The sequence below is a fragment of the Monodon monoceros genome, unplaced genomic scaffold (assembly GCF_005190385.1).
Source record: "Monodon monoceros isolate NGI ecotype Baffin Bay Population unplaced genomic scaffold, NGI_Narwhal_1 Super_Scaffold_2, whole genome shotgun sequence".
Taxonomy (NCBI): Eukaryota; Metazoa; Chordata; class Mammalia; order Artiodactyla; family Monodontidae; genus Monodon; species Monodon monoceros.
The window spans coordinates 17,703,222-17,722,205 of record NW_021703776.1 but is presented as its reverse complement, the minus strand read 5'-3'; the positions used below and the strand labels follow the sequence as shown (position 1 = coordinate 17,722,205).

General features: G+C 38.3%; 1 protein-coding gene across 7 annotated transcripts in view; it reads right to left on the bottom strand.

Moving 5' to 3' along the window:
* Nucleotides 1-18,984, bottom strand: part of SRPK2 (SRSF protein kinase 2) — a 228,282-nt gene that overhangs the window by 118,372 nt on the left and 90,926 nt on the right. For 2 of the 7 annotated variants that reach the window (XM_029233984.1, XM_029233987.1), the window contains exon 2: nt 12,653-12,716. The exons of 4 other annotated variants lie outside the window; for them this stretch is intronic. In XM_029233984.1, the coding sequence (XP_029089817.1) occupies nt 12,653-12,690 (38 nt within the window). In that variant the 5' untranslated portion in view covers nt 12,691-12,716. Of the gene's footprint in view, nt 1-12,652; nt 13,029-18,984 lie in introns of those variants that run through there. One more of the 7 variants, XM_029233989.1, reaches the window with a different exon arrangement.

The window sequence follows — 18,984 nt, the reverse complement described above, 5'->3', positions numbered from 1 at the left end:
CTGAGAATAATCTGTATATGTGTTGAATAGCTTAAACCACGAATTCATCAGATAACACAGACTTGGAAATTTGTCTATCTCATTTTATCTTTCTCTTTAAAACCGAACATTTAGGAAACTAAGTTATTGCTTTTCCTATTAATAAGACACTGTTAAGTTAGTAGAACATTAAAAAGAAGACTTAAAATTTAGTTAAGTGGGGGCTTCCCTGGTGGCGCAGTGGTTGAGAGTCTGCCTGCTGATGCAGGGGACACGGGTTCACGCCCCGGTCTGCGAAGATCCCACATGCCGCGGAGCGGCTGGGCCCATGAGCCATGGCCGCTGAGTCTGCGCGTCCAGAGCCTGTGCTCCGCAATGGGAGACGCCACAACAGTGAGAGGCCCTGGTACCACAAAAAAAAAAAAAAAGAGTAAGGGGGACTAAGCAAAAAACTAAAAATATATTTATCAAAGGACAAATAGTGAATGCAATTTCCTTTATATGACCAATCTGAGTTAAAATAAAGGAAATAAACTCTTTTACCCATACACTATAATACTGTCAGCATAAAAAGAGCAAAATAATAAGAAAATGGAATAGGATAGGGTGAAGATCAGGAAAGAAAAACAATAAGGAGGGCTTCCCTGGTGGTGCAGTGGTTAAGGATCCACCTACTAATTCAGGAGACACAGGTTCAATCCCTGGTCCTGGAATATCCCACATGCCGCGAAGCAACTAAAGCCATGCGCCACAACTACGGAGCCTGTGCTCTAGAGCCCACGAGCCACAACCACTGAAGTCCATGCGCCTAGAGCCGGTGCTCCACAACTAGAGAAGCCACTGCAGTGAGAAGACCGCGAACCGCAACCAAGAGTCACCCGCGCTCCCCGCAACTAGAGAAAGCCCGTGTGCAGCAATGAAGACCCAAAACAGCCAAAACTAAAACAAATAAATAAATTTATAAAAAATATATATAATTATTTTCTAAATGAAAAAAGAAAGATTAAAACAACAGAGGTCACGGGCATTCTCATCTGAAAATATTATTCAGTGCTTTAAATTTTAAATTAAAGTCAAATAAAATTTAAAATTTATTCTTTGGTCATGAGAGCCACTTATCTGATGCTCTGTAAGGCATGCCTATATTATAGAACCTTCCATCACTACAGAAAGTCTATTGTACAGCACTGGCCTGGAGTGTTTTAAATAATTTACAGAAGTGATGCTTTATATATCCACCGGGAAAAGACTTCTGTCACAAATTGTTGATAGAACATTTTGAGACGAACATTTCGTATTTTTAATATTTCATATTCATGATTATCAGGAATCTTGCAATCATGATTAACCATATATAACATAGAAAAAATACTTAAGGTTCAGCAGGCCAACTATCTGTCTTTAGAGTATCTCTACCCATCCAAACAAATAAGGAACCACCCTCTTTTTAAAGCCTTGAAGGAAAACATATTTCATAGCCTCTCTTGGTAATCCTCCCAGAATCAAGGAATTCATCTGCCCTCTCTCACTCAAATGGTAAATACTGCTATAATTTTTCTACCCATTTCCAGAACAGAAGAACAACATTTGGCCACCAACTCTACAGGATATACCGCAACCTTCAATCTTAGAAGAAAAAAAATGCATTTCTTTGAACTTCCTTAAAAGACCTTACTTTATGCCCTAAGGAGCATGTACCTGTTCTCAACATAGGCAGAACACCTCCCTTACTGAAACCTTTCAATGATCCTTGTAAACGACAGCACAGAATTCAAAAACCTTACCACTGCATAGAAGAGTCCTCGCCACCAGAGTACATCATCTCTCTCTCACCTATCTTCCAATCTTTTCCTCCACCTCCTTCCCAGCCTTATGGAATTATTTAGAGCTCCCAGACGGTACCTCGACATTTCATTTCACTATGACTTCTGCCGTGCTGCTTCCTCCGCCTGCAAGGCTAACCTGAGGACTTGGACTTTAGATTCTGGTCCTCCTTCTCTACACTCCCTAGCCCTACTCTCCCCAAAAGATTCAAACTCCAGCATTTTGTCAAAAGGAAGCTCTTGACGAAAAAGGTGATTAAATTTTGCAATAGTCAGTGAATACTTACTGAACATCCACAAGGCTCTGGTTTAACAAGGAAGGTTTGAGAATCTTAATTCCTGTATCTTAAAAAAAATAATAAAACAAAAAGGGAAAACCAACCATCTGTGTTGAATGTTATGTCATCTGTCTGGAGTGAGAAGCTTAGAGCATTTAACTTCTTGAAATCTCTTAAAAATTAAGATTCATCAGCATGAACACTAACTACACCCAAGGCATTTATCAATAATAAATGCCTAAGTGAATACAACAGTTGAATGTGTCTTATATCTTGTTAAAGTGGATCGTACTGACCTCACTTTCACTTACGAACAACCCGATGGAAACACCAAAGGGACCACAACAACATTTGGCTTTACTAGAGGGAAGAGGCAAGGAGCAGAGGGACTGATAAGTCGACGCCGCCTGGCATATTGCTCAGAGTCATCTATACAACACTCAAAAAGAGACTAATGTAAGAATCCCAAATCAGCGTGTAAACAAAAAGGTTCATTACACACTGCCAGTGAGAGTGTAAAGCTGCACTTTCTGGAGGCAATTTAACACTCTCTATCGAGAATCTTACAAGTTGGCTTTGTAAGTGATTCCATTTCTAAGATCAAGACTCAATAAATAAAATTATGGTACATCCATCCATATCATGGAATCAGTCCTGTGCAGCCTTTTAAAATTACAGCATTTTAAAAAAATGATGCTATTGAAGATTACTTAATAACATCAGGAAAACTGCGTAAGTGTAAAAAGCTAATTCCAAAATAATTTGTCAGTATGATACTGGGTTTCTTGTTGGTGATGGTGTTATTAATGTTTAAGTAAATCTGCTCAAATTTTATAGGTATACGTTACACTAAGACAAAAATTAAACTTAAATTAATAACCATGACTTACTTTTAATGATAAAAGCATGGTGCTTTTTGTTTACTTTTTAATCTGAATTTTCTAAAATGAATAAATGTTATCTTCTGAGATATGTGGGAAAAGATTATGTTAAATAATAATAATCGTAATTACGGAAAGTTTGGTTCTCCTGAATAAACTAGTATATTTTCTCCTTACAGATAATAAGAGCAATGTAACGTTTTTTTTCTTTTGTTTGGCTGTCGGAAAACATAAAGCCAGCTTTGTCAGTCACCTTCAGGAGCTGCACAGCAAACACCACATATCGGGGTGTGCATCTGACTGTCCTCCCTCGAAACTTTCTACCCTGACCTGAATTTTCTCTGACCCTTTTTCTACTGCATTGTAGATATTATTCTAGCTAGCGTCAAAATCTTTTTTGTGGAGAGGGATGGAGGCCAAGAGGAAAAAGAAGGGGGAAAGGAGAAAAAGGATGAGGTGGCAGTTGTACAAGCAGAGCACTGTTCTACCTCTGTAGTTTTCAGATTATTTACTAAAGTTTAAGTTCCACCATAATGGATACGTAATAAATATTTGTAGAATAAATAAATGAAGATAACAACTCCCCAATTTGAGAAATGCATCTCTTTTGGGGGTTCTTCCTACTCTAAACAGTTGACATCTCACTGAATTTTTGGTATCTTAGTATGCGGTTATTAGAGGAGTAGTCACCAGTGCTTTTGCACGTTTGAAATGTCAGAGAAACCCATAAACACATCGCTTAACAAGACAATTGTTTGACTTGTATTCTATAGATAATGCTTAGTACTCACAGGATTTGAAACTCAGCAACTCTGCGCAGGTCTGTGGTTCACAAATTGTAAATCAATGTGCTACAGTACAGTAGAAGAATGTTTATCATGAACAGAATTTAGATAAGATGCTTTTTCTTTAAATGACTGGTACAAGTTTGTTTTGTTTTTTAATCTGCACCATCATTTAAAATAAGAGATGTTACAAGAAAAGCAAATTTTCAACTTTTCCTAAAAATCACAAGAACTGGCACAACTTGGTCTGTATTTCAACATGGCAATTATCAGCAGAAGCTGTCACCTCTTTAGATGTGGCTGTGGTCTCCAGGTTGCCAGAGTCCCCAAGAGGCCCTCATCGCTCATTTATACGGGCCGTCGGGAGACAACTGTGTTTGTAACTCTGCACACCACAGCACTAGTCTTAATATAAGTTCCCCCCAAATGCAATTACTGGTTATTTGTAATTCTTTCAAAGAGTGCCAATGGCCTCCCACCATAGAGTCATCCATGATACAGTAACTCAGCACTGCACACCCAAGAAAACGACCAAGGTATGTCAGGGTTAAAGCCACCCACCAAAGCCTCTTCTGCTTTTGTGCTGCCGTTGCTGCTCCCTGATTTCCCAATAACTGAGTGGCTAGTACACAGCAGCTGCTGATGAATGTTGGATGGATGAATGGAGGATGGATAGGTGACAAATGTAATCTATACTAAAATTAGTCTTAATTTCTTCCAACTACTGGCACATAAAGAATTCTGCCTCAAAGGGAATCTGCAATATGATTATTTAGAGCTATTTTTTTATTGGTGCCATTGTTATTCTTATAATAGCTGCTCATATTTGTTCAAAACTTCCCTGAACAACCATTTTGGGGGAAGGGGGTTCCCAAAGTGAAGAAGTGCCACTGCTGGTATATAAAATAATCTTAGGTGATACTTTGGACTAGGTATTGAATCACATACTGAGAAAACTACTCCTTTCCCAAGTTTCTTTAAATCTTTCTAAGTATATCAAAGAGCAAGTCTCACTTCGGTGCTAACACATAACTTAAGTGCTTTTATGACACTGGCCAATTTAATTTCCCTTGTAAACAGAGGGAGCATATGGCTCAGGCCTGAAGCCTTTATCAGACAACAGAATCTAGACAGGATTTAACCATAACTGTTTTTAAAGGCAAATGATACTGTTTCTCCCGTTCTGGTAGTGATAGAAAGATTCCCTTTTAAAGAAAATTAACATTTAAAGAGCATTATAAAATTTTATGTCGTATGTATTTTATCACAGTAAAAAGTTAAACAAAAAAAGATATTAAGTAAATAACAGTAGAGGGTGGAGTGCAACCATGACAAAACACCGAGATGATATTCAAAATACTGACATTTGGGAAATAAAAGGCTATATGGTTTGATGTTACCAGTATGGCACAAAGATGGAAAGTGTTCAGATTTACTTTAATTTCTATTTTACATTAAAACAAATGTAAAAAAAAAGAAAAATATATATATAAAATAAACTGTGCATTTTTATGGTGACAGAAAAACCTAAGATTTGTAATCTTGACAGTTCGTAAGAGTTAAATTAGCTTATGACTATACTTGACCATATGATTATATATATATAATTGACTATCTATAACAATATATGGCTATAAGTTATTAATCTATGCCAATACCATAGAAATAGATATCTCCCTATAACGTAAAAAGTCTTCCCACAAAGTTCATAATTTATAAGCTGCAAATGATGACATAAAATAAAAATATTTTGTGCTGAGAGCACTTCTATATTTAAGATCATAAGTTGGGGCGAATAGTAAGTAAATCAGTAAGAAGACCCAATGTCACCAATACTCCCCACTGTCAAACAGCAGCTGTGACAAATGCTGCAAAGGAGAGATGCATGATTCTGTAACGGTTATAACAGGCGTAATTTGACCTAGGCAGGGCTTCCTTGAGATGAGAAGGCTGGGAGCAGCAAAACAGCAAGGCAGGGGGAACATGACCAAAGTCAAGGAGTCTGAGTCTAGGCTGGAGAGTACAGGTGCTCAATGGCCCAGGTATGGAGTTTACCTTTATGCCAAGAACAATGGGAAGACAGCAGAAGAGTTTGTAAAGTGGAGTTACCTACCTGAGCAGATCTGCATTCTGAAAGGCTTGCTCTGGCTGTAACGTGGCAAGCCTCCCAAGAGGCATCAGGAAACAGAATCAAAGTTTAAACAGGTTACAAACTAACAAAATAATTTAGGAACTGCATCTAGACCAAAATATACCAAAATGTCATAATTTCTTCGTCAGATCTGTGTGGCCTACCTGCATCAAGAGTTTTAAAGGAGAGAGGACTGAAGCTCCAGGGAGGGGTTCTCAGGGTGGGGTGCCTGAGTACCAACAACTGCTGGGTTCTGGTCACTTCCCTGCTTCCCAGTCCAAGCTTGTCTTTTGTATGTTTTACCCGAGAGGTTTCTAATAAGGGTCAACTGAAGAAATGGTTTTGTTACTGAAACCAAATCTGAAAACTGATGTTAACACCCGTGGCCTCTAAGACCCAGGTAAAAGACTAGACTAGAAGCAGTCTGTGGGAGAGCAGTACCTCAGATGACTACACCCTATGGTTCCTGTTTGGTCTAAACTTCTCATTGTGATCTTCTTCATAAGAGATGGTACTCAGAAATAGTCCCCTATTTGCTTCTAATCCTCCTCCAAAAGGTTCAAACTCTGGGTCACCCTGGCACACCAACCAGAATGCTACAAGAGAAAGGAGGAAAGGAGGGACGGGAAAAGGAAAGGGGAGGGAAGAGAGAAAGAATACACAGTACCAGGTGGCAAGGCCTTGGAGCACAGCTGGTGAGGGTGCAGACTGGCACGTTCACTTTGTAAAGCTGGCAATACCCACCGAAGCTCAGCAATGGCGCTCCCAGGGACGACATGCAACAGAAATGGTATGCAAAGGTTCATTCGCCAAAAGACATGTATACAAAGGCTCGCAGAAGCACTATTCCTAAAAGCCACCACCTGCAAACATCCCACATGCTCATCAACAGAATGGATTATCTACTGTGAGGTATATTCCTATGGTGAATACTGTACAGCAATGAGGCTGAGTCAATTACAGCTACACATGAAAACACGGATGAATCTCACATAGGTAACATCAGGAGAAGATGGACCAAAAGACTACACAGAGGGTTTCTGTTTATATATAATACTCAAAAACAGATAAAACAACTGACTAGGAGCTTCCCAGGTGGCGCAGTGGTTGAGAGTCCGCCTGCCGATGCAGGGGACGTGGGTTTGTGCCCCGGTCCGGGAGGATCCTGCATGCCGCGGAGCGGCTGGGCCCGTGAGCCGTGGCCGCTGGGCCTTCACGTCCAGAGCCTGTGCTCCGCGGCGGGAGAGACCGCAGCAGTGAGAGGCCCGCGTACCGGAAAAAAAAAAAACAAAAAAACTGACTAGTCATGTTCAGAAATAATCTCACTTTCTACCTTAATACTAAAGCCCAAAATTAATTACAGACTTAAATATGAAGAGCTGAAAACTTCTAGAAGTAAGCATATCAAAAACCTTAGTGACCTTGGGCTTGGCAAAGATTTCTTAGATACAACACATAAACCACAAACTACACAAGAAAAAAATCAATAAACTGAATTTTATAATGATCTGTGATCTATGCACTTTCCCATCTACAATTTAAATATTACAAAATATTAAAGAAAAGCAGAAGAAAGCATAAAGACTGAATAGATGGAAGACAACCCAGTCAGCCACTGTCAACTCAGCTCACCACTCAAGAAAAACTACATCTCAAATACTTCTATCCTGCAAATACAGAAACAAAGCCAAGAGTGGCAGAGTTGAGGGGTGGAAAAGGAAAAAATAGTTATCATTAGCTGCCCGTCCTACCCTTTGAGTTGGAATGGGAAGGGGACAGGTCCAATGAAGAAAGCATCTGTTATAAAATTTGGCTCTCCTCCCACGACTACTCTTAATTCACCACAGAGACATGGAGGAAAATATACTCAACATAAGAGCAAATAAAAGACACCTTGATCCTGGATCGTTTTCCACTGAACATCCTTTACTTTCTTCTCTCTTCATCTAGTCCCATCCTTATTTATTCTCTCCCTTCTGTTCTCCTGATTCTTCCAGACTTCTCTTTTTGCTTTCTGCAACCATGCATTACTATCATATGTCCTTTTCTCTTCACTGAAGAGGCTCCAAATTAAGAAAAGGAATTAAAATATATACACAAAAATAGCACAGGTTCTTTATGTTATTTCAAATGCCCTTATACTGGGGGAGGGGCAACATACCAATCTCATCACTTCTCACCAATTCTGTTTATATAGCATTGGTAGAATATAAGCCACAGCATAATTATTTTTATGATACTTTCTCCCTCTCCCTTTTTCTCTTCTTTAAAAGGTAGCTAGCAACTTCTCAAGTCAAGTATGTGCTAGCTATGTGGGATGCTAAAGATATAGGATACTACTTCATATCTATTCCAGTATAAGGACCCCTTTTAACACCAAAAAATGTCAAAAACACATACACAACAAGAGATGATCCTTTTAGTATCCGTTCCCTGAGAAAATGCAATCCTACAAAGGCACCGATATTTCATTAACTTTTGACTAATTGTGAACCTTATTAATCACAACATCCATTCACATTTTACAATAGCAAATGTGAGCAATGCTTAGTGTGAATGCAGATTCTCAGCTTCTCAAGCCCCTTATCTCAGGACCTCCTCAACCCTCCATGGACTCAGCCTAGATGGACTGGGAAGCATAGCTCTCAGCACTCTGGGCTCAACTCTTCTGTATTAAGTATTGTCTGATTTTGTTCATGATTCACTGAAGAAGTAGTAATAGAGTTTGAAAAAATTTGAGGCAGAGTGAAGTGTTTTCTGTTCACTCAGGACCTTTCTGGGAATGATTTAATCAGAGTCTCCCTACAGCACACCCCGCTTTCTCCTCTCTTAGAACTAGTATCTGAAAATGTTTAATAAATGATTACTACCTTTCTTCCAGCTCTTACCATTATTACTATATGCCTCTTCCCCACCTACTCTAACCCCATAAATTTCCACATCCCTGGAGTGTTTTAGCTAGGAAAAGGTAAGAAGAAACAAAAACTTGAAAAACCTAATTTTTGCATCAAATAAATTTTTACGGCTTTTTTTTTTTTACATTAAGTAGCGGCAGATGAAGAACTAAAATTATGCTCGACCCTTGTCTCTACCATGGTTAAGCTGAATATAGTTCATCTATCCAACAGCAGCTCAATTAAAAGGAAAATATTCACTGTAGGGTTTATTCCTAAAATCTGCAGAAGGGCACTCTCTTGCAACAGATATGTCTTCCTCTTAACTGGCAATAACATACAAATCAGGCTCATTTTTTTTTTTATTCATTCAATAATGTTCTCTGTCCTTAATTTTAAAAATGGGTAAGTTGACATTTTTCTCTCTCTCCAAAATATAAAACCAAAAGCTAAATTACAACTTTTGTCACCCCACTGTTTTTTGTCTTATGAGTCAGCCATTTGGAAGAGAAGTGCTCCACACCTCCCCTGCTAAATGATATTCAATGGACACCCCTCCATTCTGTTAAAGGTTAAAAAAAAAAAAAAAAAGAATTTATATTTCAAGGTGGTATTGCGATTTGTTAACATATTTTCGGGGCTTCCCTGGTGGTGCAGTGGTTGGGAGTCCACCTGCCGATGCAGGGGACGCGGGTTCGTGTCCCGGTCGGGGAAGATCCCACATGCCGCGGAGCAGCTGGGCCCGTGAGCCATGGCCGCTGAGCCTGCGCGTCCGGAGCCTGTGCTCCGCAACGGGAGAGGCCACAACAGTGAGAGGCCCGCGTACCGGGGGAAAAAAAAAAAAGATAACATATTTTCTAATTCAGGTCACAAAAAAACTTCAAAACTCCATTACAATATAACTTAAATCATATTTGTATGTATTCTCAATGAATGATCCTTAAGAGTCTACAAAAATAAAGTCTGTTTTGCTTTTCCCATTTTACAATATTGTCTGAAAAAAAAAATAATTCAACCACTGCCAGCTGTCACAGGACTAGCAATTCTCATTAAGCGGGTGGAAAATATGAGATGGAAAGACTATTATGAACATCTGTTTATATATCTATCACATTTTGTACTTAAAAACATCGTTCCTCCACTCGGTTCTCTGAGATATCATATCAAACTATCACTCTAGGGGACTTCCCTGGTGGTGCAGTGGTTAAGAATTCGCCTGCCAATGCAGGGGGAGACGGGTTCGAGCCCTGGTCCGGGAAGATCCCACATGCCACGGAGCTGCTGCGCCCGTGCGCCACAACTGTTGAGCCTGCGCTCTAGAGCCTGCGAGCCACAACTACTGAAGCCGGTGCGCCTGGAGCCCGTGCTCTGCAACAAGAGAAGTCACCGCAATGAGAAGACCGCGCACCGCAATGAAGAGTAGCCCCCGCTCACCGCAACTAGAGAAAGCCCGCGCACAGCAATGAAGACCCGACACAGCCGTACATACATACAAACATAAGATCATGCTATACTGCAGACAGTGAACAAAAATCAATCGTGACAAATGATAACTTGGTTTCTCACAAGTAGCTTCTCCCCTCTTTAAAGAAAAACAGGGTCTCTTCATCCTTTTTACCAAAAAATACGTGGGAATACTGACTATAGGTAAATGCCAAATATCATTAAGACTCATGCCATGCTTCAAATAACTATTTAAAATAAAACAAAGACTTTAAAAATTTAGGTGATTAGAGAACAAGGAATTGCAGAATGTGGTGGTAATGCTACATGATACTATAAACTATTAAATTGCTGGGGCAAATATAGTCTTCCTAAGCCATGAATGCTTTTTTAAAATTCAGATTCTTGTTTTTCAAGTTCTTCCAAATAAAATAAGAAGACAAATGATGACCATGATTGTATAATTTATTTAAAGGAGGGGGAGAAAAGAGTAATTTCTATTTTTAATATTTCTACATTAATAAAACAACTTCTATGTTGGCAAAGTGTTGGCTTAGCCATAAGCTACATTTATACCCATTAAGTCAGCATATCACAATTGCCAAATATATGTGTAAGCACCCCCCAAAAGAGTAACAAACAAAGCAAGCAAGCTCTGGTAAAATGTGTATAGAGTTGTCATAAGCACAGTGGCAGATTTCTAAACTTTAAAATCATGTCTGCATTCATCCTCCCTTTTCATCAAATTTAACCACGGGAGCTTAGGTGAAACAATAATAATAATTTTTAAATAAATATATGTAATCACCAATTATTTTAGAATCTTTCCTTATAAGAGTGTATTTTAACTACAAAAACCTCACCCATTCCTAACTTGTTTCTCAATAATATTCACCCATTCTGTTTAACCTTCAATTTCTCAATAGAGAACACATGCTACTCAAAAAGCCAACGTAATTATTGTTGTAATGCCATTAAGAATGCTCTTCCTAGTAACAAAACTCTAATATTACAGTTGGTACCCGGTACGTTCACTATTTACACCACCATCCTCTCCCCTTCCCATCACCACCATTTTACTGGCAGAATATTCACAAGGCTGAAGGTTGTTTTTCATCTCAGCAAAGAGAATGCTTAAAATGGGATGGCTAGCCACAAACCAGAAGTTAGAAGCTACATAAAAATAAACACAAATGTGTCTAAATTTTTCTATGTTCAACCTCTAAAGAAAGCAGTAACATCCTTCCTTATTCATAATTCCCTAAATTAAAGCCAGGAGCCTTTCACCCAAATATACTAATAAATTGATTTAATGTCATCATTTTGCCATCACATCATGTTCTCCATACACTAGTGTACTATAATTAAATTCATTTTACCATGCTGGGTTCTTCACCTCCTATTTTCTTTCCAGGGTTTTTCCTATATCATTCTTTAACTACCAAAGTGTTTCTCCATAATATTTTCCTAAATATTAAATCTATGAACAAAAAGACAACCCTGAAGACTAACCAGGGAAAAGATAAATCAACACACCTTAATACAAAATACCAACATTACGTATAAACTATTAGGCAACCAACAGAAAGGTAAGCATCAACTGTATGCCCAAGAACCTCAATTTAAAATATTATGTAGTAGAAACAATATTGGTAAACAGAAGTGAACACACATTTACATATCAAAATAGGCAACTATAGACCCATTTCTGACTTGAGAGAAACATATCTTAATTCTGTTTATTAAGTAAAATAGGCATTTTATGAAAATATCTCCTTAGAGGTATAATCATTCGATTGACAGATAAAATAATTGCTTTAAAAATACTTCTGAGTCATTTTGTCCTTACCTGCAGGCATGAACCATTACTGCATGCAGTGACTGTTCCATTTCCTAGCACAGACTTGAAGAAGCATCATATCTCTCTTTCAGAATGTGACTAATATGTGGGTTTGCAATTCCTAAGCTATTTACAAATGGCACTCCCTTTCCACATAAGAAAATATTTAATACAACCGAAAGCTAGGTATTTTTAACCTAGATCTTACAAACAATATTGGTAATTTTGTGTAGCAACAACCTCAAAATACAGGAAACAAACCTAGTACTAGTATTTCCTTAAATGCAAGATTTCTGTTTATTTTTTAGCTAAGGATATTATTTTTTAAAGCCTTCAACAGCTGTCGCACACGGCCCACCAGTCTGCTGTGTTATGGTGTGCATGCTGCAGCTCATTAGGCTTCACTATTCTTTTTTAAAATCAATTAGCCTTTGTAAAAGCAGAACAGCTTACCGAAATACACGTCTTCAAAACAGCACAATGACCAGCATGCAATACGATACGTTATATAGCAAACTTGACAAGAAAAAAATACACCCTGATTTGTTTCTTAGCAATGCTACACCATTAATTGTTCATGCAAGAGATGTAGCTGTACCTTTCTGAAGAGGACGACTTCTCAGAGTTAACTGACATCAGCAGCTCAATCTTCTGCTTGATTTCTGGAAAAATCAGAAAATATTCACAACCAAGATTGCCTGCCCTTGCTTTCAAGCCTTATATCAAGAGATTTTTCTTCCCTAATCCCTTTTGTTCAAAATGAGGCCACAAGATTCGCAGTACTTCTGTTAGGACTGGGATTCAATGGTGCTCTAAAGGGAAAAAGCTCCAGAGGCATCAGGCCTTGCTAAACTATGCACATGACTGTTTATGAAAGCAGGAAGTACCATTTCTTTCAAGCAGAGGGGTGTTTTCTTTTTTTAAGGTAGAACTAGCATGGCTCTACAGGAAGATTTTTAAATGCAGCGAATTAAAATACAAACCAAAAATGCTAACAACTAGATTGAACATACCAGATAATTTAAGAAGTCTTGGTAATGAAGTTACAGACTGTAATAAACAGATAGGCAACCCTTGGCTACTTCTATTTCATCAGCCCTGAAAAATATGGCTCAGTGAATCATTTTTATCACTTAAGAATGAAATATTAAACCAGAATCCCAATTTTTAGACTAAAAACATTTTAATCTGCTATAATTTATTGATTGTCTTTAAAGATACATTTATATCTACTCCCTAACTCCTTTAGAAAAACACTTCTGTTTTACACCTTAATTTTCCCCTCCTCCTTCGCAGTACAGCACAAGTGAACAGCAACACCCAGTTACCAAGCAGATAATATACTTGTCCTTTTAGGAGAGGACTGACAACGCTATCTACAACAGAAATGTAAGTGCCAATTCAATTTAATTAAAAGATCATTGCCGATACTGATTCGGAAAAAAAAGATTATAGACAAAAAGGGAAGGTGAGGTAAAAATAAAAGAGGAAAAAGAGAAGGAAAAAAAACCTAACACATTTCCTTTAAAATATTAACCATTAATATAAAGCACATAATTTTACATGAGTAAAACTGATGTGGTCCTATTATCTAGACTATTTCACATATAAAGCTGTTTTCCTATTTGTAAATGTGTTTTCCTATTCAAAATCTTAAAAATTCACATACCAAATATAAAACACAATCCCACTAAATCTATAGGCAGTTTCAGGATTTCAAAGTAGACCTCAATAGTTTGGGTTTTTTTTTTAAAGGATAAAACAAATTTTAATTTTTAAGAATCTTGATTCTAGAAATCCAAGGAATATGAAATGTAAAGGAAAAAAGGAAAATAATTAGTTGCATAAAATACAATGGGCCTGTACAGAAATATCCTCTCAGTGTTGTTAAAATAAGAGTTTTTCCAAATTTTTTAAGCTAACAACTTCATCCAATGGGCATTATAAAGCTGGCATGAATATCTAATGAGAGCATGGACTCTACCACAGGCTACAGCCAAACTACCAATGGGGAGAGCATATAGCACAGTGGTGAAATTGAGATGATGATAATGAAACTTACCTTGAGGAGTCTTACGTGGATTACAGAGCCTGGCACCTGGTGCCGTAGTGAATGCTCAGTAACGCCCCGTTTAAAAAGAGCATGGCATTTAAGAACTCAGGCTCCAGGATCCGCCGCCAAGCAGCCTAGGATTTGAAAGCAGGCTTCTCCATCATTTTTAACAGCCATATGACCTTGGGGAAATAAACTCTCTAAGCCTCTATCTCCTCTCCTATAAAATGGGGATAATAATTCTACATGAAGGGCTGTTGTAAGGATTTAATGACATAACCCATGAAAGGCACGTAGTGTTGTACTTGGAACGTAGTAATAAGCCCTCACTGCCTAGCAAAGGATGGGATCCTAAATAAATATTTGTTGAATGACCTAATGAGGTATACTAGGTCTGTTCCATTTTAAAGAGCTTTTCTATAGTTTTAATCCACCTTCTCCTTCTTACTACCAACCTTAACATTCACCTTTTCATCACCGTAGTATTGATATTATTATATGTGGAAATTAAACTTTAACCTGTGTCTCAGCCTTCCTTTCTAGAGGAATTATTCTCGGTTTATCAACTAGCCACTTCAGGAATGAGGTGACACTTGAATTCTTCTTCACTGTGGCAATTTTTCATTCCAAAAAGACAGAAAGTTCACACTTCAGGGTATCTCTATAATATCTGTGCACTTAAGCTGAAAGTCCCCAAGATTAAACTGCATAGCTCTAATGAAGTATATGCCCATCTTACATATATTAGAAAGAAAAGTTAAAGCTCTAAACCATTTTCTGGCTGGTGACTTTGGAAGCTACAAACCAAAAAGGTTTCAAATAATTCATGGAAAGGTTTCCAACATGATTGTCACATTTTTTTTCAAACCTTCAGATCTGTTTATAGCTCCAGAAGGACTGAAAGGTTCAGGAATGTTCACAAATACCACATTAACATTGTATCCACTGAGGGCCATGCATTCCCTCTACACTCCTATCTAATCCTTATCAATACCAGCCAAGGGTCTGATTACTCCCCATGTTCATTCTACCACAATAAACGCCACAGTCCTGGGGGGCTTTGATGTTCATGTCAATATGATTCCAAACACCCTTGGTTAAGGGCCTTGGGCTCCTCAATAGTGTCCTGAACCTCTGATCACCTGAGTCATCTACTACCATGACCACACGTAGGATGCTCTCCTACACACACTGCAAATACGTCCCCCAAATTAGTTGTTTTTCTATATCTATACTGGATATTTCACAGTATCCAGGGCCCTATACTTTATTTTTCTGCAATTAATCCCACCAGTCTTTTCCTTTACGAATTACGGTTTTCCTGTTAAACTCACATTTCCTTATTTCACAAATAAATAAGCAAGTAGTACCTATATCTCTAATACTTCATTTTCTACTCAATAACATGAGTTTGAAGACTCCTGGAACACTTAGGGTCCACAGTTGAACCAATCCCTAAGAACCCTGACAAGGAATAGCAGTGAACAATAACTACTACCAAAACATAGTCCAGTAAAGGAGGTGCTTCAAAGATTCAGACCCTAGAAGAGAAACTGGGCAGTCCTGAATCCACCTAGAATCCTAAGAGCAATAGCAAAATAAGCGTAACACAGGGCTCCCATGGAGAGGATCCACTACCGTGTCCTTTAAGATCACTAAACACCGAGCATGAGCTCACAAAGGACGCTTATTTTTATGACATGGAAATTAAATAAGACATCATAATTGGGCAAACAGTTCTACCTAAACTCGTAGACCTACATCCTTTTAACATCGGTGTTATTCTAACAGATTTACTAAATTTCCTCTCACTTGGCAAATTTGGAGCCATTTCAGGCTACAAGAAACAGGTATGTGCTCAGGTTACTTCAGGTGACAGGATAATACAGCAAGAATACATCTAGAAGTTAAGAAGAGGAAAAAAAATGCCTCAGTAGGCCTCAGAACCAGAATCCTGTTCAGAAGACGGGGCAGCTCTTGAAACCCAGTTACAATACCAAGTGCTCTGAGGGACTGTTCTCCACCTTAACCTTTCCCCATCCTGGCGGTCAAAACCTCTGACCCTAATTCCATTTCTCCCTTCGCTACCAACTCGTAACTACTTCTCTTTACTTCACATGTTCACAGATTCTCCTGCCTTGGAATGCATACTTATGGCCTTCTCTCACCTTAAGCGAGTATCTTTAAGGGGCTCCTGTTTAAGCTCGCAAGAAGGCCTGCAGACACTTTTCCTGCTCAGGTGTCAATCCATGATACTACCATCTGGGACCAAGTATTGAGGTCCTGACTCAAAATTCAAGAGACTGACACAAAAGAGACTCTTCATAAAGGGACAGGAGTAAAGCAAGCTCTCTGAGACATCTAGGAAGATCAACGATTAACTGCTCCCAACATCCTGAAGATCAGTCTAGCCTAAAAAGGAGTCCCTGTTATCCCAGCATTCATTATTCAAGTTTTCTTTGTGATGAGAATGCACAGAAAAGCAAAAATTGTGCAAAAATTGACCACTGATAAACTGACCATTCAAACAACTGTCCCTGATATTCACCAGCCTCTACCCCCATCCATCAAATGCCTTCTCTGTTCAGTCTCTCACTGATGGTCATACAGCCCAACAATTCAAACAAAATGCAAGTCCAGAGCAAAGTGAACACTGAAAATCTGAAACAAAGGATGGAACTTTAGACAAAGATGACGGACAATACTAAAGAAGTGTTAGAATCCCAGGCAAACCCACTGACAAATGACAATAGAGAAAGGAGTTAAGAAGGTTAGTAATTGTTAAGAGTAATCAACAAGGACAATAATATGCTAAGTGTCACAGGAATGATAATTATTTGATTATGAGAGACTACTGGGGGAAAATAATAATATTCTTAAATAGTCTGCAAAAATATCCAACATTACAATTGCATTACTACTTAAAAGATATCCAGTCACATTATTACAGTCACCCCCTGGTATTCATGGGGTGGGGGGGCTGAGTGGTTCCAGGACTCCCACCCCCACCCCCTACCCACTGCTGATAACAAAATCCACGAATGCTCAAGTCCTTATATAAATGAGGTAGTACAGGCAGCCCTCAGTATCCATGGATTCAGAACCCACTGTATATAAAACTTAATACGAATATGTATGTCAGAAACAATCAGCACTTGATACACTCTTCTTTCTAAAACTCAGTAAACTCAGTACATATTTTTCAACTACAGCTTGAACTTTTGTTAAATAAAATAAGCTTACTTCTAAAATCTGATTTTATTTTTCAAAATAAAGTCTCAATTTCACCCGCCTTCCTTAAAAGCAGTCTTTTTCTGGTATCAAACTTCCTCCTGCTATAGTTACAAAACAGTATTACTTTATGTTCCTGAATATAGTACAATGCCAACCAACAACAATATGTATGCTCCAAACTCTACAATGGGGCGGGCTGGAGTGGGCGGGGGGAATTGGTGGGGGATTGGAGGAGGAGGAGAAGAAGGTGGTCTCAGGCTGGTTAGGTTTCCGGCTTAAAACTTTCAAGGTAGCTAATGCTGCCACTTACAAGAAACTTCACTTCCTAAAGAAAATGTTTTCCTCTGTCAGTTTTAAAATTATTACTCTGAGTGCAACTTATAACCCAAAAGAAATGCTAGTTTAAAAGGAAAGACTTGTTATTGATTTCCAAATCCTAGTAAGGAAAGTGGGTCAATCCCCTAAAATTGGGATTCCCCTTCTCACCCCCCCCCCCCCCCCCCCCCGGAAGCCACCAAGCAAGAAGGCAGACAAAAGAGACCAATGCTAGGGTTGTGTCTGCACCAGGCCAAGACCCCAGATCATCCATCCTAACACTGTATGGAGCACCATAAAACTTTAAGTTCATCACACAGTACTTGTTACCGATGCTTGGTTATTTTTATGTTGAGGAATTTCAGAAACAAATACAAAACTGCATTAAAGTGTGAAAATATGAATGTTTAAATAAATTCCTATTTCTATTAGCCTCACCATCAATGACTTCTATTAGCAATGAAATGTAATGAAATTAATCCCTGAAAACTGTCTACAGGTTTCTCACCACAGCAGAGTATCATTAATAGTTAATCTAGCCACTAAACAGAACAAAGGCACTCTTAACCCTCGCTCTGTTGGGGAGACAGAAGAAGTAACACAAGTTCTTAGATAACTGAGCTGTTACACTCAGGGTGAGATCCAATGCTCTATTCACCATGAAATCAAGTTTTAAAACACTCTCTATTTTATACTTACAAAATAATTATCACTTGTACATTTTACTGGTATAATATATGAATTTTAGAAATTATATCAGAGAATAGTAATCAGAAAAAGGAAGTATTTTTACAATGCTAACCTAAAGATAGTTTTTCTTACTAGATATTAATATACAACTGAAACTACTCGGTTCTCCAAAATTATGACTTACAGTGTCCTAAATTAAGGCTGTTTAATTTCATTTACAATTTTGGCACATAAAGAACTCTGGGTTCACCAAAGAAGTCAAGGCCCACTCAACCATCTTAAAAAGAAAATTCACTATCTTAAGAGGTGACAAAATTATTGTGCAAGGTTTATTTATATGTGTAAGAAAACAAGCCATATCAAAATGTGTGCGTATAAGGAGGAATCAGTGTCCCCAACTCCTAACCAACATTAACTTTCAAACTTAGGAACTGAAATTTATGTGATATAGTCCAATTTTTCCACCTTTCTATACTCCTCCAGTAAGAACAGGTACTGAGCTAGGTGTTACCTGAGCAGGGGGGAAGAAAAAATATGTCACAAAAATATGTAAGGCAAAATTCCTTCCCTTAGAGAGTTCACAGTCTCATATTTAACATTTAGCTTGAACCAAATAGCTTATTTAAGCCCCTTATATG